The sequence below is a fragment of the Arachis ipaensis genome, chromosome B5 (genome assembly GCF_059453495.1).
Source record: "Arachis ipaensis isolate K30076 ecotype BB chromosome B5, ASM5945349v1, whole genome shotgun sequence".
Lineage (NCBI taxonomy): Eukaryota > Viridiplantae > Streptophyta > Magnoliopsida > Fabales > Fabaceae > Arachis > Arachis ipaensis.
In genome coordinates this window covers 159,971,023-159,994,354 of record NC_142440.1, presented here as the reverse complement: position 1 = coordinate 159,994,354, position 23,332 = coordinate 159,971,023, and the positions used below count along the sequence as shown (strand labels likewise).

General features: G+C 36.2%; 4 protein-coding genes across 4 annotated transcripts; 2 read left to right on the top strand and 2 right to left on the bottom strand.

Annotated features, from left to right (window-relative positions):
- Positions 1–1,053: 1,053 nt before the first annotated feature.
- LOC107644979 (protein PIGMENT DEFECTIVE 338, chloroplastic) lies at positions 1,054–4,639 on the top strand. The gene is made up of 8 exons (XM_016348966.3): positions 1,054–2,007; positions 2,682–2,756; positions 2,837–2,908; positions 3,101–3,181; positions 3,289–3,386; positions 3,533–3,658; positions 4,000–4,048; positions 4,150–4,639. Exons 1-8 carry the CDS (start codon positions 1,165–1,167, stop codon positions 4,309–4,311), a joined length of 1,506 nt encoding a protein of 501 aa, XP_016204452.1. The 5' UTR covers positions 1,054–1,164; the 3' UTR covers positions 4,312–4,639.
- Positions 4,640–4,719: 80 nt separating this feature from the next.
- Positions 4,720–6,582, bottom strand: LOC107644980 (ran-binding protein 1 homolog b). The gene is made up of 4 exons (XM_016348967.3): positions 6,333–6,582; positions 6,080–6,231; positions 5,851–5,976; positions 4,720–5,320 (listed from the first exon to the last, which is right to left on the bottom strand). Exons 1-4 carry the CDS (start codon positions 6,479–6,481, stop codon positions 5,076–5,078), a joined length of 672 nt encoding a protein of 223 aa, XP_016204453.1. The 5' UTR covers positions 6,482–6,582; the 3' UTR covers positions 4,720–5,075.
- Positions 6,583–8,920: 2,338 nt separating this feature from the next.
- Positions 8,921–13,039, top strand: LOC148566419 (uncharacterized). Its single transcript, XM_088487531.1, has one exon. The coding sequence runs from the start codon at positions 8,921–8,923 to the stop codon at positions 13,037–13,039; it is 4,119 nt and encodes a 1,372-aa protein (XP_088343657.1).
- A 1,727-nt stretch (positions 13,040–14,766) lies between these two features.
- Positions 14,767–19,879, bottom strand: LOC107641571 (protein unc-13 homolog). The gene is made up of 5 exons (XM_021124090.2): positions 18,878–19,879; positions 17,396–18,253; positions 16,769–17,227; positions 16,463–16,649; positions 14,767–16,309 (listed from the first exon to the last, which is right to left on the bottom strand). The coding sequence occupies exons 1-5, from the start codon at positions 19,877–19,879 to the stop codon at positions 15,330–15,332; spliced, it is 3,486 nt and encodes a 1,161-aa protein (XP_020979749.2). The 3' UTR covers positions 14,767–15,329.
- Between the last annotated feature and the right edge of the window lie 3,453 nt (positions 19,880–23,332).

Sequence of the window (23,332 nt, the reverse complement as noted above, 5' to 3'; positions counted from 1 at the left end):
AAACATAAAAATGAAGACGACAAGTATTTAGTTAACTATCAAAAACTGAAAAGAAAATCAGAAGTAAAAATGTAGAATACAAATTTGAAATTACTATCAAGTATCAAGAAAAAAGAAGCATCTATTATTCTCAATCAACTAGTTATGTTATAATGTGGAATGTCTGATTAAGCGAGAAGGTTTTTTGACATATAAGAATAAGTGTAAACAAGATTATTCATAGATTTTTTCTGAGCAAAGAAAACTGACAAAAGGAGTAAAAATAAAATATAGTATTTATAAAGTACAAGTACATTGTGTGTGTGCTAGCATTTATATTGTTTTTGTTTCTTATAACAAATTTCATGTTATGGTGTTGAACTCTTATTTTAAAAATATAACTAATCAATTAGTTTATTTAAAAGAAAATAAAATTAAATAACACATTTTTTAGAGAGTTGTTACCTAACAATGAGAACAAGAATTGAAAATATCATAGCACAAATGACAGAAGATTCATATGATGCTGCCAAATGCAAACAATTATAAAGAGGAAGTAAAATTCTAACTCTAAATACTAATTATCATATCATCAAACCATTAAACACATGGCAAAAGCTAAGAAGATAACATGCCAAATTAATCACAAGCAATAAGTCTCATAGACAATGAAACAAGAAAAAAAAGTGAATGAATCTAGATTTAGAGTTGATAATCTTACTTTAAATACAATGTAGCGGCCATGGTGCTTTGATGGTGACATGGTACTGAAATAGAATTACTGAAATTAGGGATTTGCATGAAATATTAAGAGAATTATTAGTGAAAGTAAAGATAATTGAGAGAGAAGAAAAGAATGACTCAAATATTTTGTAATGGTTAATTTACATTTTTACCATTTACTTTTATTGATCATAAAAATTTGAACAATAACAAATTAATGACAAATTAATCACCTATTATCTATCTTAAAGATAATAATATTTTTCAAACAAACAAGAAAAGGTAAAATATAAATTTTAAACAAAATCAGTAAATCACAATAAATTTCACAAAATTTTTGACTGAAGTGGGAGAAGAAAGCTAAAGAGGATAGAGTAGAACATAGAACTAGTTCACATGCAACTCAGAAACTCAGAACTGAAGCGAACCTCGTAGCTCTTAAATTGTGTCAACAATACGAAGATGCCATTGATTCTTTGTCCATGTAAGTCTCTCTGCTTTCCCAATTGGACTTTACCTCTTAGCCATGACACTGCTTTTCGCAACAATTTCCATAGAAACCCCATGAAACTCCCATATACAGAACGCGATAAATTTTCAATTTTGAGAGCTGCCCATGTTGAATTTTCCTCAATCAGTGAGAAATTTGATGGCTTTTCTAGTAATCAGTCATCTCAAGAAGCTCTTGATGGTGAAGGGACCCAAGACCAAGAGCATGCTAAGCTTGAGTTGCGCAACAAGCCTTCACCAACTACTGCAAAAAATGAGGTTGTTAGGGAATCAGAGAGAGGTTCTACAGAAGATGAAGCTTTGTCGCCATTTTTGAAGTTTTTCAAAGAGAATGGTTCTGTGGAGGAGAGAAAAGAAAATGGTGGGCTGTTAGAAGTTTCCAAGGAAAGAGATGATATGGTTGATGAGAGTGAAGAAGCTAAGAAGGATAATGCTGAGTATTATGAACCAAAACCTGGGGATTTTGTGATAGGAGTTGTTGTTTCGGGTACTGAAAGCAAGCTCAATGTCAATGTGGGTGCAGAATTACTAGGTACAATGTTGACAAAGGAGGTGCTTCCCTTGAATAGTAGAGAAATGGAACACTTGCTATTTGATTTGGAAAAGGATGAACAGAATTTTAATGTTCAGGGTAGGATGGGAATTCTGAAGAATGAAGATGCAATCAATGGGATTCCGGTTGCACAGGTTGGAACTGTTGTGTTTGCTGAGGTTCTTGGTAGAACACTTACTGATAGGGCTTTGCTTTCTAGCAGAAGGCTCTTCCGCCGCATCGCCTGGCATCGACTGAGGCAGGTTTTTCTCTTTCCGACATGCCCCATAAAATGCTTAATATATAGTTCATTGGAAATTTATAGAATTTGTAAGTTGGATGTGATCATTCTTTTGGCTAGTTAATTGGAAACTAGGTAGCATGGACATGACACTAACAGATGAAAATGGCAAATTCTGAAGATCATGACCTGAATTTAGAATACAACTTATAAATATATCTATGGAAACAGCCATATTGATACAAATTTTTTTTTGAAAAAATTAAAGTAGAAGGGCTAGGAGTATCTGTCACCAATACAGCAAACCATTTTTTAATTTTATGCTTCCTAGGCTGATAATGTTGGAATTCTTTCCCTAGTATCATCCATGTTAAAATGTCAAGAAAGATATCCGAGAGCAGAAGTTTACCTGAATTTGACTGATCTTTTGGTTATTGATCCAAAAGGCCCAAACCGATATATATGTTAGAATATAAAATAGCTAATATGATTATACTTATTTATATACAAGTATATAGCCTACAAAATAGACAAAGAAATAAATTTTCCTAACGGGGTATTATTTCATGCTGAGAGTTAGAAAAAAATTTTGCATGTATGCTTTAGTTATAGTCAGTAAGGAACTACAAATAATGGCAAATATAATCCTTTCTTTCATTTGAGAATCACATTTTCCAATTTTAATCTTTTGGGCAGATAAAACAGTATGGCGAACCTATAGAGGTTAGAATCACAGAGTGGAATACCAGGGGACTGCTAACAAGGATTGAGGTCTGTGCTATCAAACTTAATCTTCATGTTTATGTAACACTCGAGTAAATGTTTATATCCTCTTGAATTTCGATATGCAGGGCTTGCGGGCTTTCCTACCTAAAGCTGAGCTTATGAAAAGAGTAAATAATGTTAGCGAATTAAAAGAAAATGTAAGTTGCAGCCCTGAACTTCTCTCCAAAACAGGAAAAAAATTCTTGTTTTGCATCAACTACTTATCTAAACCATCTTTGTTCCATGTCGAATATTGACACAAGTATCTAACACAGCTCTCCTCTTTTAGCTTGCCTTCGAGTCTTCGTCGTTCTTACATCTGTTAAATAATGTTAATAACAATGATCTAGGTGGGACGATGTATATATGTACAAATTACTCAAGTAGATGAAGACACAACCAATTTGGTACTTAGTGAGAGGGAAGCTTGGGTCAGTACTCAAAATCTTTTTGTTACCATTTTTTCTGCTTAGCTTTAACATTTAAATGTTGGATTTATTTTATTTTGCGATGCTGTTCAATGAAAATGATGCTGCAGGAAAAGCTATACCTTCAAGAAGGAACACTTCTAGAAGGGACTGTGAACAAGATCCTTCCTTATGGAGCCCAAATAAGGATAGGAGAAACAAATAGATGGTGAGTGATAGGTTGGATAACATAGTTGTTATTCTTTAGTCATTTGGGGAAAATGTTAATTCTTTTAGTACTTCATGAATTTAAATTGTTAGGTTGAGATTATCAAAACTGTGTGTATGTTAAATTCTTTGTTGGATTCCTTTCAGTGGATTGCTGCATGTTTCAAATATCACTCGAGCCGAGATTAGTTCTGTTAGTGACATACTTTCTGTTGATGAGAAGTTGAAAGTTCTGGTGGTGAAGTCAACGGCTCCTGATAAAATCTCCTTGAGGTAATTAAAATTGAAGTTCTCCTCCCAATATAACATAAACTCCTTACACAATTAGGCATCCATCATAAACAAGCTTTTGAAAGAGGGAGAAAACAAAATAGGGTAAGTAAAAAATATCATATATTTTCCCTGGTATTTCTTCTTAGTCATGTTTTTCACCGAGGTTTCTTGCAAGTTAAGGTTAGCGTCTTCGAGCTCACTTTGCTCTTTCATCTTTATCTTTAGATATGATTTGTGCAATTGGTTGCAACAAAGGTTGAGTTGAAGGAACCTCAATAGACCACAACATAGTGGTAAAAATAAAAATGCTGCTGATGACAATTTGTCTTTCTATCATGCAGCATTGCAGATCTTGAAAGTGAACCTGGCCTATTTCTCTCAGATAAACAGGTACTTATTTTGTTTATGTATTCTTTTCCTTATTATTGGTTGAGTTCTTTTATGGTGCAAGAGAGATTGATCTTGAGATATGATTTTTTCTTCTTTCACAGACAGTGTTTTTGGAGGCTGATATGATGGCAAAGAAATACAAAGAGAACATACATCACAATCATCATATCATCCAAGAATCAGAGCCCCTCCCAAATAGTGTCTTACCTTTTGAGAATGAAACACTTTATGCCAACTGGAAGTGGGTCAGGTTTGAGAAATAATAATGAAAACAAGCTCACCTTCAAAGAAAGCATAGTTATTGATAGGCATGCTCAATCGTATTAATGATGGACCTTAAGCAAGCACGCCATTTTCAATGGCAGTGTAACAGAGACACTTTTCCTTACAAGAAAGCATCATGGGCCCCAATTGAAGAGGCTTATGACGCAGCCCTTGAACCGCTTAAATTTCTCCGAATTTCTTGCCCTAGCTTTTCGGCTTATCATTTTATGATTTATTTTTTCAAACCATATGTAAATTTTGATGAGTGTAATTACATTTGTATACCAGAAATGATCGTGATTGCATTTATTAAATTTGAACATTGATGCTTCTTTGATCATATTGAGCAGGTTAAAATACCACTAGTAATAAGTAACAACTAATTAGTAATTAGAGTTGGAAAAGACGTGAAATCAAAACAATGTATATCCAAAAACCTTTGTTTATAATTTTTAACTATTTTCTCGACTGCACCCTTGCCACCGACAAATACATATATAGAATTGGAAATAAGACTCGAAAACTTCCAAACCCCGAAAGTACCAACCCTCAATAATCCAAATCTGACCCAAACTTCCCCAGCAACAAAGACTCAACAATGGACACATCCTGTTCAATAGCACCCGGACACAACCCTGACCTGACCTGACCTGACCTCAAGACTACGATGCATGAGGGGAACATCCCAAAACGGCGGCAGAAAAAGGTCAACAACCTAACTTTTCATGTCGCCTAGCAAGGAAATGTGAATCAATGATATGATTCAAGAAGAGGGACTGGGCTCTTCGTCCTTTTTCTCTGATTCTGTATCGTTTTTCTTCTCAGCTGATGCAGGTTCGGGTTCTGCAGTTTTTTCTTCGGATTCCTTTTCAGGTTTCTTTTCTTCACCTTCTTTCCCTTCAACACTCAATTTCTGAAGGAGACCGGCAGTATCAGATGCTTCAGCATTTTCGGCTTTGCTTTGGGACTCAGCAATTTCTTGGAATGTTTCCATGAATGATTTGCAATCTAACAGAAGGACATAAAAACAAAAACAGTTAAACAATGCAATAAAACCATGTCCAAAATAGTAAACTAAGTAAAGCAGAGAGTAACAATGTTATTTGTTGTCTGATGCAAAGTGCCCTCATACAAGGGGCATCTTAGTCACAAACAGTAGGCATATTGCCCAAACAATTTCAAACGGAATGGACGGCCATCTACCTTAATATCAACAAAAAGAAATTGACACTCATAAGTCAGCGAATAGCAGGCATTTTGCTGTCCTATCATAACACTATCTCAGAAAAGATGCTCACATATACGTGAGTGTATTTCAAGGAGTTACTACAAAAGATGCATACTAAAGTTTGACAAACACAACTAATAGTTCACATATTTAGTTTCCTCCATACTACAAACCTCTTTAAATACAAAATATTAGAATTCTGAACAAAATATTATAATTGAACACTGAATCAAAGTTTTGACTATTGAATAAAACCTATAGCTACAAAGTAGGTCCATAAAATACAACTAAAAAAAAAAGGCATACTTACTTTCGATCGATGGAAACCGAATGCAGAAAAGCTCATCTTTCAATTCACCATCGGCGAAGTCTCTGGCATGCCAAACACATGATTTCTCGTTCCCGGAGTGCTCCTGCACACTCATCGAAGGTAGAACTACAAAATTCCAACAATAAACCGGTCGAAATTCAGATTACGGTGGGAAAGAAGAGCAAATAAATAAATAAAAGATGATCGAAGAGAAAAAGGAGCAACTTACTCAAATGATTGGCGCAGATCTTGAGCGTCTTAGATTGCCTCATGAGGAGGCGAACCTTTCCAGTTTCCTTGTGCTTCAGGAACTTCACTGTTCCAGCACCTCGCTCCTTCCATTGATTCCCGTCCTTATCGAATCGATATAGCTTGGATTTACTGCAAAACAAAATTAATTTAAGAAAACAAAAATTCAGTTAATGAATCGATAAAACGCTCAAAAGGTATTGAGGAAAAAAAAACACTGTTGAAATGCTTACAGATCGAGAATAGCATCTTCGTTTTCTTCGCCAGTGGAGACGGCGACCTCTTCGAGTCTGACGATCGGAGCTACCTGAGCTCCGGTGTCCTCGTCCTCGCCGGCGGGAGCCTCCTCCTCTTCGCGGTGCTCGGCTTCGGTGTTCGACATGCTGAGATTTGAGAGAGAGAGAGAGAGAGAGAGAGAGAGCGCGCTAGGGTTTAGGTAAACAGGGTACAGCGAAAAATTGCTTAAATTATAAGCAGACTTTTGGGTTGACGGTTGGATGATTGGCACGTTATACACTTCACGATATTGATTTCCCTAACTGACGGTTGCGATCTGCTTCTATATCTATTTTTTATTTTTCGTAGAAAAAATAATTCTGGTACTATTTCCGAAATAAATTAATGTTCTGGGCTGGGTTAGCCTTACAACTAGGCCTGGTTTAGCTTTTAAGATTTGATCTCATACATGGGCCCAAAAGATAAGACGAGTAATGTAATTGTTGTGACAATATATTGCACTTGCTAGTTTTGTCAAAAGCTTCTCTCTAGTCCTCAACTCCGTAGTGGATTTTAGGGTTTGTTGCGATAACCGAAGATAGCCCCATGAGAGGTGGCTTTGTGAGAGGGGGAGCTGCTAGACCGCATGGGCCAAGGCTGAGCGCAAGGTCGGAAGGAGAGCTGCTACACAGGTCTTTGAAGAAGGTGAGAAAGATAGCAGAAGAAGAAGAATTTACTGGAAATTCTACACCAGTAGCCAGAAAAGAAGATTGGATGGAAGAAGAAAGGGGTACTGAAGGAGCAGAAGCAGATATACATGTAATCGGAGTGATGAGAGCAAACAATGAAGAAAACAGCAAGAGATCATTTGCCCAAGCTGTCAGGGCAGGTAAAGCACAACAAGGGGAAAGTGGAAAGGAAGCAGAGAAGGATTTTCAGGAGGACAAAATGGAAGAAGAAAGTTCTGAGGAGAGTGACGAAGAACAGGAAATTAGCATTGAAAAAACTGAAAATGGGGTATACAATCTGGTGATCAGCAAATCTTTGAAAAAAGAAATTTGCAAGGAATGGTGGGAATCAATCATAGTTAAGCTCCTGGGAAGGAGAATTTCTCTTCTGGCGCTCAAAAGAAGACTAGAGACAATATGGGGAAAGAACGGCAGCATTGACGTTATCGATCTCGGAAATGATTTCTTCCTTGTGAAATTCTATAATATGGAAGACTTGGATTTTGCACTCATGGAGGGGCCCTGGAAAATTCTTGACCACTACTTAACCATTAGATGGTGGAAACCAGAATTCAACCCCCTCACATCAACAATAGATACACTGGCAACTTGGATTCGTCTCCCAGGCCTTGCGATAGAGTATTACAATAGAACAATATTGGAGAAGATTGGCAACATTGTTGGGAGGACCATGAAGATTGACATGACAACAGAAAACATCTCCAGAGGTAAATATGCTAGAATTTGCGTGGAGATAGATTTAAGCAAACCCTTGGTGTCTCAATACCAAATCAATGGTATCACTCATCTAGTGGAATACGAAGGCCTCCATATGGTGTGTTTCAACTGCGGCTGCTTTGGACATGAAAAATCCTCATGCCCAAGCTTAAGGTCACAAGAAAAACCAGAAGCCAGTAACAATAATGAAGGAAAGGGATACGAAAAGGCAGGGATGGAGGAAGAAGAAGGGGGCAGAATTGGAAAAGGGGAGTTAAGTAAGGGCAAAGGCGTAATTGCAGAGGAGAATAACGGATTTGGCCCTTGGATGCTAGTCCAAAGGACAAGGGGGAAGAAATTACTGAAAAATGGAGAGGGAACCAGTAACGGCCAAAAAGGAAAAGAAAAAGTTTTGTCGTACGGGGAGCACACCTCTCGCTTTGCAGCTCTGCAGCATGAGGTAGTGGAGGGAGACAAGGAGACAAATGAGGTTGTGGTGATACCACAGAAGGATGAGAGCGATAAGACAAATCCAGCTGGAAGCAAGGCAACCACAGAAAAAGACAAAAGAAATAAAGGAGCTCTGGAGAGGAATACTCCTACAAAACTAAAAGACCAAATCCCACAAGAAAATAACCAGACCCACAAAAATAGCCCAAAACCAAGACAGACAAATAGCAAGATGCAAGAAACCCAAAACCAGACCAACCCAACTCTTGCCCCTACAACAGCCCAAACCATGAGAAAAGAAAGAACCCAAACCAAGACTAAAACCCAAACCCAAGAAGATACTAGCATGAACATTACTGACAAAGCCGTTCATTTTCAAGAAAATTGGGCAAACAACAACCAAACCCAAGACTCTCAAATCACTGAAATGGTTGAGGCCACTGGAATACAGGCTTGCGACATGGAGGAACCACCTGACCCAGTCCCGCCAGACTTTGGAGCCAGAAATTCAGAAGATCTAGTAGAAGCCATGGAAGTTTTTGAAAGGGAACCAGCCCAAGGAGAAGCACAGGAAGAAGTACCTCCTTCATTAACAAGGGAGGATATGCATGATGATTAAGAGGCCTTGAGCCTCTTTGCTTTCCCAACCTTTTGGGTTAGGGTGCCTTTGTTTTGGTTTAGAGTTTTGGATAAGACTTTTGCGTCATATAATGAAGATCATGATGTGGAATATTAGAGGGGCAGCGAGCAAAAGTACCGTTCGCACCCTCAAGGAGTTGCAAAACCAAAAGAAACCTGACCTCACTATTCTGGTAGAAACCAAATGTAGCGGAAATAAAGGAAGAGAGGTGATTAAGGCAATGGGATTCAATCATGCCATTGTCGAAGAAGCTGTCGGTTTCGTTGGAGGGATCTGGATCCTCTGGAAGAACGATGATTTCAAAATCAAAGTTATATCAACCCACAAGCAATTTGTGCATATGGAAATTGAAAATAATCAGCGGAGGACATGGAGCCTTACGGCTGTGTATGCAAGTCCACAGGAAGCACAAAGAAAAGAAATGTGGGAGCTTTTGCACAACATCTCAAGAAACATGAACTTACCATGGCTGATGATAGATGATTTCAACGACATCGCAGAGCAAAGTGAGAAGAAAGGAGGAGGGGAAAATGATGCCTATGCGTGTAGACGTTTCAGAGGCTGGATTGACAAATGCAACCTCATAGACGTAGGCTATTCAGGATCAAGATTCACATGGAAGGGGGGAATAAGAGAAGGCCAAGAAAGAGTTTATAAAAGGCTGGATCGAGCTTTATGCAACTCAGAGTGGCGTACAAATTTTTCAAATGCATTTGTGGAGGTGCTGCCAAGAATACAATCAGACCATCACCCTTTGCTGCTACACACAAGACCTGAGACTAGTATCCATGGAGAGAGACCTTTCAAGTATGAAGCCATGTGGAATACACATGAAGACCTCCCAAATGTCATTAAAAGTGCTTGGAATAATGAGTATGACTTTCCAGTAGCCTTAAACAATTTAACTGAAAGTCTGAAAAAATGGAATAATGAAACTTTTGGTAACATATTTCGAAAGAAAAGGAGGCTTTTGAATAGAATTCAAGGGATACAAAAATCTAGGCTTTATGGTAGGAATAAGTTTCTTGATGGGCTGGAAAAAGACCTTTCGGAGGAATTGAAAAAAATCCTTGATCAAGAGGAGATCTTCTGGCTACAAAAATCCAGACAAAAGTGGCTTGTAGAAGGAGATAGAAACACTAAATATTTTCACACAAAAACTTTGGTGCGCAGAAGGAAGAACAAGATAGTGAAGCTGAGGAACAATAATGGTATCTGGTGTGAAGAGATAAAAGCTGTAAAATCGATAGTCTCAAATTTTTTCACAGACCTATACCGAGATGAAAGACCAAAGCGCCCCACTATTCGATGCAGCTGGCAATATAAAAGATTGGAAGAAGAACAGAAACAGATGTTAGAAAGAATGCCCATTCCAAGTGAGATTGAAGAAGCTATCCACAGCATAGGTTCCCTAAAGGCGCCTGGAGAAGACGGATACCCTGCGTTGTTCTTTAAAGAAAATTGGAAGGTCCTCCAATGCTCCATCTGTGCTTTCATTCAGAAACTATGGCAAGACCCCCCCTCAATACAACAGGTAAACCAAACTCTTCTAACACTTATACCCAAGATCAACCAGCCTGAATTTGTCTCTCAATTTCGACCTATAGCCCTATGCAATGTGATATATAAGTGTTTGAGCAAAATTCTGGTCAAAAGGATAAAGCCCACTTTGAATGAAAGAATTGCTCCAAATCAGTCAAGTTTCATTCCAAGTCGGCTAATCCATGACAACATCATCATTGCAAAAGAAATGGTTCATACCATGGGAAAAATGAAGGGGAAAAATTCATTTATGGCTATCAAAATTGATTTTGAGAAAGCTTATGATCGTTTGAACTGGTGTTTCTTGGAAAAATGTTGCTTGGAGTATGGAATGTCGGAAAAAACTATTTCCATCATCATGCAGTGTGTGTCATCAGTTTCCTTCAAGATCTTGTGGAACGGCGAGAAACTTGATATGTTCAAGCCAAGTAGAGGACTAAGGCAAGGGGATCCTCTGTCCCCTTACCTTTTTGTCATCGCCATGGACAAGCTCTCGCAACTCATAGAAGAGACCGTTATAAAGGGAAAGTGGATACCAATGAAAGCGGGACAAAGAGGACCTCAAATATCACACCTTCTCTTTGCTGATGATCTCTTGCTGTTTACAGAAGCAACGGAAAATCAAATGAAAGTTGTGCTTGAAACTCTAGACGAATTTGGAGCTGCATCGGGGTTCAAAATCAATGCAGAAAAGACATCCATTCTATTCTCTAAAAATGTCCCCAACTGCAAAAGAGTAGGCATAAAGGAGATATGCGGCTTCCAGGAAGTGCCATGTCTAGGAAGATACTTAGGTGCTTACTTGACAAACAACCGAAAGAAGAAGGAAGACTTTAAAAGCATTATTGAAAGAACAAAAAGCAAATTAAAAGGATGGAAGGCCAATTGCCTATCCTTAGCAGGGCGCATCACTCTTGCACAAACTGTAATCAGCCCAATGCTCAATTTTGATATGTTACATACAAAAATTCCCATTGGAATTTGCAATGAAGTGGAAAAATGCCAGAGAAAATTTATTTGGGGAGAAAACTCAAACACACGAAAATTGCATGCTGTGAAATGGGACACTCTCTGTAAAACAAAAATAAATGGGGGCCTAGGCATGAGAAAGCTTCATATCATGAATGATGCCTTTTTTATGAAACAAGTATGGAGGTTAATGCACGAAAGAGAGACACTATGGGCGAAAGTCCTTTTCAATAAATATGGCAGGGAAAAAGATTCAATCCTGAACATGGAAAATAGGGCATCTGACTCAAAGTTTTGGAGAGATTTGATAAAGATCAAAGAAGACATGAAAGAGAACCTGAGGTTTTCTATTGGAAATGGTAAGTCGACTTCTCTATGGAGAGATAAGTGGTTGTATCATGAAAATGCTCTTATTGAGGATGTACAGGAAATAAACGCTTCCCTTCTCAATATGAAAGTGGCTGATGCAGTGTTAGAAAATGGAGAATGGAACTTGGAATTGCTAAGGGAGCTCATTCCAGAAGACAAAATTTTAAAGATTACTGCATACCATCCCCCGAAAGAGAGCCTAGGTGAGGACAAGATCATGTGGAGTCCCTCCGAAGATAGAAACTTCACAGTAGCCAGTGCTTATAAAACACTCTCTCAAGCAAATGAAAATCAAGACCAAACCTGGAATCTTATATGGAAATGGAAGGGCCCCCAGCGTATAAAATGTTTTATGTGGTTAGCAACTCAAAACAAGCTGATGACCTCAGAAAGAAGACAGAAGATCTTTGGTGCAAATCCAAACTGCCACCGATGCCCCAATAATCCAGAAACACTACTCCACACATTAAGGGACTGCACAGAAGCATCAAGAATTTGGCGGCAGTTAGTGAAACCCTCTTACATAACCACTTTCTATAGAGCTCCCTTCGAGACATGGATCCGCTGGAATCTTACAGTGGAAATCGGTGCTAATGCACAACCATGGCTGTCCCAATTTGTTGTGACTTGCTGGTGGCTATGGAAATGGAGAAATAAGGAGATCTTTGACCCCCCTTTTAGAAGACCAAACAATGCACATTTATGGATTAAAGAATATCTGCAGAGGATCAATAATGCTTTTGAAAAAGTCAATATCCTTAAAGGAGCACAGAAGAAAAAAGAAATACATATTGCATGGCAACCTCCTGAGGATGGATGGCTAAAAATCAATACTGACGGAGCAATCTCACAGGAGCACCATATAGCAGGGTGTGGAGGCTTGATTCGGGATAGCCGTGGAAGATGGGTAGCGGGGTTCTTGGCGAATATTGGCAAAGGAACAGCGTTCACGGCAGAAGCTTGGGGAATTCTCCATGGATTGAAACTAGCTTGGGATTTGGGATTCAAAAAAATCATTCTAGAAACTGATTCAAAAATTGCATTCCAAATTCTCAGCAAAAGAGAAGAAAGGGACAATCATCCGGAAACAATTATAAGAAGCATCAGCCAATTAATACAAAGAGACTGGAATGTAAAACTCTGTCATACATATAGGGAAGGAAACAAAAGTGCCGACTGGCTTGCGAAGGAAAGTTTACAAGCATGCCTTGGATTTCATTTCATAGACACTATGCCAACAGGGCTAAGGAACATTATAGATGATGATGCTAGAGGGGTATCATTGCCTCGTTTTATCATTGATTTTTAATTTTCTTGGGCGTTAAGCCCCGTCAAAATACCAAAAAAAAAAAATATATTGCACTTGCTAACCAACTTGGGTTGATCGAGTGGTCAACTCACTCGTTCGCTTAAGCAAGTGTTGGGAGTTCGAACTCTGTTTTGTGCATGCAGCAACTCATTGGCCAGCGACAGATCCTTAAATGAAGCTCAGATCCGCAATGGATTAGTCATTAACTTATCAGGTTGGGGGATACCGTTTGGGTAAACAAAAAAATATATATATTGCACTTGCTTTATTTTAAACTAACATATCTAATTTAAAATTTAAATATATGAAAATACTAGTTGGAGTGAATTCCTAACCGACTATAAACCACTTGAAAGTACAAATTCAAATTCAAATTAAATTAGGTAGATAAATCTGTTACAAGTTTATAGCAGAAAATCGCGCTCTTATCAGCCTGCCTGATATACTAACAGTATTTCGAGAATATCTCAAGATGTGGTTATCCGATTTACTTTGTTTAAGATTCTTTTTAAAGCTAATTCAATTTTCTATAAATTTGTCTCTAATAGCTATTTTCAAATTCTAAACGTAGAAAACGTTATAGGGCTCACAAAGTGGCGATTTAGATTGAAGATTTCACCTAAATGCCTCCTAACATAATCTGCACATACCTAAGAGCTATTTGATCCTTCCTTTCTCAACCTATTCCCTTTTTCTATACAAAACATTATAGTATACACAAAGTCGAGCCATGAAACGAGTCTCTCTTCACTAACAAACCGCATCTATTTGTATCGGAATACCTATTGGAACTTCACTCGAGGACATGTCATGATATAATGTCCGAGTACTAGCAATAATAAACATCTTCCCAAAAACTTAAACTGATTTTTGGGTTCACCAAGACTCAAACTCTTGACCTTTCGGATCTAGCATTCTAATACCATGCATGATACCACTCATCCCAAAAGCTTCAGCTGATGGGAAAAGGTAACACTAATGATTATATCTCTAATACTCTCTAAACTTCCATTGTACACATTGTATAAATATTCCATTGGCTCCCCATACTTTCCCTTGTTTTAATCATATATGGTCATCAGCATAGCTATTAGAAGCTCTGATACCATAATAAAATTAATTAACTAAGAGAGTACGTAATAAAATTGAGAGAGACGTAAAGAAAATTTGTGTATTTTTTTTTTCTCTTTAAAATTTAAACTATTCTAAGTTTGTATTTGCAATAAAAATAAATCAAATTTTGTTCATCTAGATGTAAAAACTTTTGCTGCTGCCTAGAACTAGGGTGTGATGCTAATACATGGTGGTGCAGTTTTTATATTTTGGTGATTCATACATAGTGCATTTTTGATATTGGTTTGCTTACTTCAATAAAATTCATCAAGAGAATAGTGTTCCTCCTCTAATTCTCATCCTCTCGTTCTAGTGTTACTTTAGGAATGTCATTATCTAATTTTATTACACTCAATGTTTTATTTTTACTGCGTGAAGTTCTTGTGTATGTCTATTTAATTTTGCTTCTAATGGTGATCGATCAAATGATTATTTGTTAATTAGTTTTATAAAATAATTGTTGCATTTTCATGAAATGAATATACGACAACCTATTCCTGCAATAGTGACAAAGATTAGTAAACTAATTAGCAACATACCTTTTAAGTGTTCCTAGTTACGCACATTACTATTTCCGTGGAAGAGTGAATAAACCATTCAATTAAGGCCTTTTGTTTACATGGTGCACTAAAATTAGTAATTACAACATGCATGCAAGTAGTTCAGTTTCCTTTTTTCAGTTACAAAAATACACGATGTGCTCATCACACTATTCAGCACTTTATAATCGAAATTGTTATTGATCATCGTTGCATCCTGTACAAGCTAACTCCTAGATTAAATGCATAATCTTCATCAAATTACATTGACTAAATTTTGCTTCTCTCGTTCTCCCTTCCTCACAATTCCATCAAATGCTTTCCTTCTTTGAAGTAAAGACATTTTACGCCAACAATGATTAGCAAAATGGATCATTGCTTACCTTTGACTTGAATCCAAAGAAACTATGACGGTGTTTGGTAAGTGTTTTAAGATAAAATATAAAAACACTTAGACGAATTAGACAATAAAGACAGAAACAAGACAGAGAAAAAAAATATGCCCTGTCTCTATCTTTATTGTTTTCATTTTACCTATTTTTATATTTTTGTTTTAAAAAAAAATTGTGTCTCTAAGTGTATCTATATTGTTGGTTTGAGACAATTACCAAACAAAGCCTAACATACCTCCTTTGCTGTTATCTTCTCTTTGCTATTGAGAATGTCCTCTTCAAGTAATGGTTTGCAGTTTTATCATTTCTATAGCATAAGACCCTCAATATTGTGTTGGGGTCAGTTCTACACCACTTCCTTGTAGTTGGAGGCATTGGCAACTTGTGTCCAATAACACCACTTGCCTCATCACTTAACACAATATTGGTCAAAGTCTCCATCAACTCTCCAGTGCTCAACCCCATCAATGCTATAACCCCTTCAACTACCTCACTCTCTTTCTCCACTGCTTCATCACCAACCAACCCTTCTCCACAGTTGATGAACACAGCCTTCAAGTTTTCAAAGTCTTCTTGGATCATAATGTAATCTGACTCATTGAACATCCTTGAGGTTCCACCAGCAAGCAGGACCATAAGGAATGCATCAAAGCATGCCTTCATGATCTCTTTCATTGCCTGTGCTCTGGCTCTTTCGGTCAGAATCGCAGTCATCAGCTTGAGGTTATGCTTGAGAACAGTGAGTCCTGGTTGGATTCTGGCACTGGCTACATCCCCTGCATAGAGTGTTTCATAGAGGAAAGAGTTCGAGTCAAAGAATATGAGGCGATAGGATGCAACTTCTGAGAGGTGCTGGCATGCTGCTAAGATGGAAGAGTTTGCTGTTTCAAAGTATGAAGTGCTTTTGCTGCTGTTAGTTAAAGGGCTCTGTATATTTTTGAAACTATGGCGACTCGAAGGAACGACTCCTTTGGACAAGGAGAGTGATTTGTCAAGGGAAGGGATATGTTGGAGAAGATGGTGTAAGGTGTTGATTCGAATGTAGAGGCGCTGCGTTCCGCGGCTGGTGCATGCATGAGGATGCCTAGCTTCATATATTCCATACATGTGTGGATCTTCACATGTTACTCTGCATGGTGTAGCTATCTTCCAAAACTTGTGGAACTTAGAATTCCTATTGCATCTGGTGAGTGGTGGAAGATTTGGCACATAGTTCTCTTTCAAACCTTTGAGCAGCACATAATAAATCAGAAATCAAGTATGCTAGGTAGCGATTATTATTTAGCATTTCAAATGAACCTAGTGATTTAGGAAGGAGATTTCTAGGGATAGCATGTTCAGATTTCATCATATGAACTAATTGAACTCAAATTACTTACCACATGCTGCTACAAACATTGTGTACTCCTTGAAGAGATTTTGTAATCCAGTAGCAAGTTCTTGGACTAAATCTTCAGTTATTGGTACTGGAAGTAGAAAGAATTCTTGCACAATTATCTTTGCCAAATTCATCAGCTCTACTACTGATTTTGCATAAGGCTCTGATTTGGACTTTGGATTCCAATTCTGAAACACAAGGCACAAAAAAGATTTATAAGATTGGGAAACTAAAAACATCTGATATGATATAAAGAGGATCATATATATATATATATATATATATATATCATAAAGCCAGAACTTACTTCATGTTCTTTTGCTTTTTGGAAACAGTAATTCCCTCTTTGCATTGAAGCATCCATCCATCTCTTCAAAATGTTAACTATGGTTGAATCAACTTCAAAAGGAACCATCTCAGTCACTACTGTTTTGCCACCATCTTCACAATCAACCGAGTCTTCAACTACCATTTGGACCAAAATATCTTCTAGCTTTTTAGCCCTTTGCAGTACTATAATTGTCTCGCTTGTTTCTGTTGTCATCATTTCAGTTAAATACTGCTTCAAAACAAATCCATAGCAATTGTTCAATGTCAATGCTGCAACTGCAGCTGCAGTTGCATGCCATTTCTTCAACACTGGACTATAACTTTGTCTTTCTCTATTTGCCAAGTCTTCAATCTCTTGTGCTAATTGGAACATAACTTCACTTATTTCTTTCTTTGTTTGACATTGAGTATATTTGGCATTTGCTGCTTGGAGTGCCTATGATCATCAGAAAACGAGAAATCCATTATATAAATCAGTAATAAGCATTGTTATCAACTATTCAGATATTGCATTTTACTCTCTAAACTGGAACCTGCACTTTAAATGAGACTAATTCTGTTCAGAAATAAGTATAATTTGCATCATTTTTAGACTAGCACTTACATTTTCAAATGCATTCTTCATTGAAGATCGAATATAATCATCAACCCTATCCCCTCCTTTCCCTTCACTACCTTCACCAGAGGGTGCAACGTCTCCTAGAATCTTGTGTGCTAACAAAACTACAGGAAGAAGGTTCTCAATTTCTCCAGCAGCCTCAACTTGGAAATATTCTTGGTAAGCAAGCAACCTCTTTTCACCCCAATCCTTCAATGAACTTAGCACGGATTTCAATATCTCAACATACTTTGGATCCTTTTCTTTCTTAGCATCACTTGCAACCTCATTCAACATTGCATGTGAGGCACAAAGTAGGTCATGTTCTACTTGGCCAGTTTCCACATATTTTTGAAACAGAACCCATGCAAAGCACACATTGTGAATTGACCTATTTATCCCTAATGATGTCCATGTTTTCTTCATTAAGTCAAGCATCTCATCAACCTCATCAAGGATTGAAGTTTCCTCCTTTAGATCAAAAATGGATTGAAGAAGAGGTATATAGAGATGAACATTGACAGGGTAACCATTAGCCCAGTGGCACACATTGGTGGGAGCACCACCATCAGGGTTCCTCATTGATAAGGAAAGAACAGAGTTGCTGAAAGTTCTCATTGTATCTGAGTTCCTGCCTGTGTCCAAAGGCTGTTCCACACCATTCTTTATGATTTCCTTGAGGTTCATGGCGAATTGGTTGGTCTTTTCGACCGGGATGGAAGGGTACAAGAGGAGCCCTGCTTCAATCATCTTGAGCTGCCTCTTCTGCCACAAATGGTACTCTTGGAAATTGTTGAATTCTGAGGGCTTAAGGTGGCGTAGGAGTTCCAATGGGAGGATGATCGTTTCTGCTTGTCTTCCAAGCTGCAATTCAAGTTTGTTTTTGTAATTAATAGTTAGCTAGTTTGGACCAAAATTAGTGTAGCTAGATGAATCAATCGAATTGTTATATTTAACAATATTCATTATCTGCATAATCAATTAATAGTAGTTAATTAGAATTAGGATGACTCTTATTTTTGGTTGAAGTGGCTGAGATTATAAATTGGAGGATTAGATACAATGCTGGACAGAGAATCAAATTTACACAATAACATGAATCATTAGTTAACTACTCTTTCAACAAGATGGAAAAAATCTGAGATAACAAGATATCCATTGCCATCTCACCATGCATGCATTATTTGTCGTTACACTAACCATGGACGATTACACCAAAGAACCACCCAGCCAAAAAGTTATTAGAACATTGAAATTTCAATAATGGTAATTACCAAAATATTATCAAGTTATTTTTTGTCACATTTTAAATTCATTCAAAAAAATTACTTTTTTTTAACTATTCATATTATTTTTTTAGCACTCGAATATTAACTTTACTTTTAATAAATAATAACAATAAAGCCTATTATGCATATTTATTTCTTGAGTGACTTATATCGAAGATTTGAAAAATAATAATAATAAACAATAATAATTTGAAGTTACTTGGCCAACAAGGGTCCTCATTAGGGTTTTTCTGAGGCGGTTATCACTCTGCTCCGTCACCTGCATCTGCACCCTCATCACATCCGCCATACTCATCTGCTTCCTCGGCTTCACCAACCGAGACTTGGGGCTGCTACCTCCCGCCACCGGCGACACCAAAGGCGACATCAACGGCGACATCGCCGGAGACTCCGCCGCCGAAATTCTCTGATCCAAGGTGCTCCTCATCATCTTCAACCCTAGCGCACGCTTCACCCTACTCGACTGCGACACCGGCGCTCCACCAGCACCAGCACCCGCACCATTATTATTCTCATGCTTCGAATAGAACGTGAGGCTGCTCTGGCCACCGAAGCCCGGCGAGGACCTACACGCCGTGAAGAACAGCTCGTATGCGGTTTCCCTGAAGTCATCGCCGTCGATTCCTTGAAGATCCCCAAACGGCCATGCCAGATCGCTTTGTTTATCGTAGAGATCTTGTTTGGCTTTTGCGACGTAGTTATGTTGTTCGTCGTAGAAGTAACTTGAAGGGGATAATGGTTGTGGTGATTCCAATGGTGACGTGGGAGGCATGAGAACTGGATCTGATTCATAACGAACGAGTTGTTGGCTTTGTTGAGAGGGTGTCGGTGTCGTTGCGTTGTTGCCGGAGGTGAAAGACGACGGCGTATCGGCGCGCGACGTAGGCGATAGTGGGAAGGGATCGGGACAAGAGTCGCGGCGGTTGTGGGTGGAAATGGGACGGATAATCGGAGGGAGGGATAGGCCTGGTAAGGATTCGCGGCGGCTGTGGCGCCGGCGAGATCGTGGAGACGTTGGTGGTAGCGGGTCTGCGGAAATGGAAGATGGTGGGAGGAGGGGGAATGGGGAGGATTCATGGCGGATGTGGGTGGGGGTGGGGGTGGGGATGGGAATAACGGAGGAGGAGGGTGGCGTGGAGGACAAGGGAGGGAAGGGACCCGGGGAGGAATCGTGGCGGCGGGGACGGTGGGACGAGGCCATGGTGGTGGTGGTGGCGGTGGCGGAGGAGGTAGCTGCATGCAACAGTGAAAATTGAACTAATTAATGTGTTATCATTATTATTTATTTTTTATTATTATTGTTACTTCATAGTTGTGATAGAGAAGATTTTAGAAAGTAGCTATTCGAAGATAATGGTGAATAACGGAAAGGTGGATGAGGAAGGTGATGAGTTGTTAATTTTAAGTTAGATTACTTTTTTGGATAATTAGTTGATTAACGAGATTAATGATTGGCTGAGGTAGCGCCACCCCCAATTATTCCTTCCCCATCTCTCTATTTATTAGTTGTGAGATAACTGGATATATCACATTTACCACAATGTAAGATCTATCCAGTGTGAAATAATTATTAACAGTGTTGGGCTTTCGTTGTTAGGCCAGGAGATAACAACGATTAGATATCAGATCTTTCTTTACTTGCATGTATTTTTCTGTTTTACTCCCTGTAAAAACAAAAATAATTTTAAGGGCAATTTACATCAAACGACTATATCACAATTAATTTTACGTGAATTTTTTAAAAGAAGAAATGTTACATATATTTTTTAATTTATAATTATATATAAATTAAATTGACTAAATTTGATTTGATCATTTTAATAATAAATCGAATCAAATAAATTCAAACTGTTAAATTTATACATAAATGGATTCTATTAGCTTTGACTTTATAATATTTAAAATTTATTTATAATAAATCAAAACTATTTACTTCAAATTATTAGGTTTATATATAATTATGTAAGGTGATTGTATATGATAAATCAAATTTAGTAGAGTTAATTTATTTTTAAAATTTATTACTGAGTAAATCGAATTCAACTCTTTCAATTTATTATATTTTACTGAGTCTCCTGTGTAAATTGAAACTATCAATTTTGATTTACTATGCAAATCTTAAATCGAATAAATGATGTTAATTTGATTCACTACGGTCATAAATCGAATGCATTAAATTTGATTTACATACAAAGTCTTTAAATCGAATTTAATGAAGTTGATTTACATATAAACAGGACTCTCACATAACGTTTCTTCATTTAGGATATTCATATAAAATTGAATCTCATTTGGTTTCTTTACATAAATTGTCCTAATTTTAATGCACTATAAGTATGTAAATAGTTTTATACATGTATATTATATATTTAATTATATTACGATATTAAAAATAATTATTTTTTGTATTAATTATGTGAATAATCATAAAAAAATAGATAATTTGACGATTGTATAAAATATTTTATATTATTATGTACTAAAATTAAACCCATAAATAAAAAAAAACTTTAAATCAACAAGATTTTTTTTGGCAAATATATAAAATTTATTTTTAATACTCCTTATTAAAAATAAAGAGTGTTACATTCTTTTATAATTAAATAAATCTTATCTTATATTTATTATATTTTATATCAACAATTCGTAATTATAATTTAAAATTTAAGATTTAAAAAATATTGCGCTTATTTTTTTCAAAATGTATTAACATTTATTAGTTTATAATCAACAATTGCATTTATATTTTTCTCATTTCATAAGAGAAAGAACATATTTAATTAATTGATTTTTTATATTTTAACTAGAAAATATTGGGTTTAAATATTAAAAGTAAAAAAAAAAATGTTTTTAAGATATATAGTAAATAATTAAATATATAGTGTGGTAGTTAACGGAAGAGAACTGGCCCTCGTCGTTTCTGCAAATAAAGTTTAGATACGTAATCTTCGTCGATTATTCCAAGCATAGTAACTACTAACTAGTAAGGGTAAGAAACGTGGTGATTAAAGCTATGTAGATCTCTTAGCTGGTATTCATATAAACAAGAATAACGTTATTTGATTTTTATTTTTTCTTCTTTTGGGGTACATGATCTTAGTATCATGTAGAAATTTTGATAAGTTGATATAGTATTAATAAAATTGATAGAGCAAACGTTTAATAATAGGATTAAGTACAATTTTATTCGTATAATTTAGTTTGAAAATTAAAATTATTTTTAATATTTTTTTCATTGAAATTTGTTTATTATGTTTAATTTGATTTTAAAATTATTTTTTGAACTAAAATATTTTTTCTCATCACTATTTTTCTCTATCTCTCCTTTCGATTCTGATATTGCTACTGTCTTTCTCTTTTTTATTCTGGTATTTTTTTCGAAAAATTTTGATATTAACAAAATGACACTTGATTTTTGTTATTAAGAAAATAATTTTTAGAAAATTTTTAAATTTGACAAAATCACTCAATTATTAAAAATGACTGTCACAGTAAACGAAAAATGCTGATATGACCGTCAAAAGAAAGCTCCGATAATGAAAAAGAAGAGGAAGTCGTCGAAAATATCACCGAAATTCTCTGTCATTATCGAAGCTCTCTTCCGACAGCGTGTTTTCCGTTCACTATGAAGTCATCTTTTTACGGTTGTGTGATTTTGTCAAATTTTAAAATCTTTCAAGACTATTTTATCAATAATAAAAGTCAAGTACTATTTTATCACTTTCAGAATATTTCGAATTCCGATTTGGTATTTATCTCTTTATATTATTTTAAATATTTTATGTTTTATATTATTTTAATATGTATTTTATTCGTTTGATTAATTTAATAACTAAATTATTTTGATGTGCATGAATGTAGCATCTATATTATGTACCTTGTACGTATCCTAAATAGTAACTAGATACTATAAAATTAATTAGTATTGACTTTGGAAATAAACAATTAGTAGTCACTAGATACTATGTATCAATTAATATTGATTTTGGAAATAATTTTAAAATGATTACTTTGTGAATGAAATTTGGTATCTTTATGTTATACTACTCTTTGTATATATATACTCTTTAACCATTAAATATATATTTATATTCAAAGAACACAACTTAATAAAATATAACTTAACAAATAATCACATATTATATAATCTCTAATAATTTAAATATTTAAATTTAATGAATTATATTAATAATTACTAAAAGTTAGTTAAAAAAATGGCCGCCGCTAGCTAGTAATAATAAAAAATAAAATCATTAAGTCATGTTTTTGGCATGGAGTAGTTGAAATTTCCTAACAACCCATGATTAGAATTTTCCACACGCTCTAAACAAAGATTACATACTAAAAAATTAAAAAACTAATCAACCATACATGTGATTTAAAGTGTGAGATCAACATTGCATATGTCATGTAAAATTTAATTTTCAATACAATTAAAATATATATAGTTTACTACTCTAGTTGATTTTAAAAACCGATTAATCCGGGGTCAAATATTGCAGATAAAGCTTAAGCATGGTTGTTAAGTGTTAACGCGGTCTTAAGCGAGTTAATTGCAATTAGATTATTAGAAAGATGCTTTTCTGCCATGCATGCTATTTGGCTCTTATAACAACTTGCTCTGTCTTTTATAGTACCTTAATTAACACTTTTA

Excerpts from the sequence above, each read along its gene's own strand:
- LOC107644979 (XM_016348966.3), top strand. The coding sequence starts at position 1,165 with ATGCCATTGATTCTTTGTCCATGTAAGTCTCTCTGCTTTCCCAATTGG. Across the intron at positions 2,909-3,100 it reads TTAGCGAATTAAAAGAAAAT|GTGGGACGATGTATATATGT; the intron begins GTAAGTTGCAGC and ends ACAATGATCTAG. Across the intron at positions 3,387-3,532 it reads ATAGGAGAAACAAATAGATG|TGGATTGCTGCATGTTTCAA; the intron begins GTGAGTGATAGG and ends GATTCCTTTCAG.
- LOC107644980 (XM_016348967.3), bottom strand. The coding sequence starts at position 6,481 with ATGTCGAACACCGAAGCCGAGCACCGCGAAGAGGAGGAGGCTCCCGCC. Across the intron at positions 6,232-6,332 it reads GAAGATGCTATTCTCGATCT|TAAATCCAAGCTATATCGAT; the intron begins GTAAGCATTTCA and ends TTTGTTTTGCAG. Across the intron at positions 5,977-6,079 it reads GATCTGCGCCAATCATTTGA|TTCTACCTTCGATGAGTGTG; the intron begins GTAAGTTGCTCC and ends GGAATTTTGTAG.
- LOC148566419 (XM_088487531.1), top strand. The coding sequence starts at position 8,921 with ATGAAGATCATGATGTGGAATATTAGAGGGGCAGCGAGCAAAAGTACC.
- LOC107641571 (XM_021124090.2), bottom strand. The coding sequence starts at position 19,879 with ATGGCCTCGTCCCACCGTCCCCGCCGCCACGATTCCTCCCCGGGTCCC. Across the intron at positions 18,254-18,877 it reads TGAGGACCCTTGTTGGCCAA|CTTGGAAGACAAGCAGAAAC; the intron begins GTAACTTCAAAT and ends CTTGAATTGCAG. Across the intron at positions 16,650-16,768 it reads AAAAAGCAAAAGAACATGAA|AATTGGAATCCAAAGTCCAA; the intron begins GTAAGTTCTGGC and ends CTTGTGTTTCAG.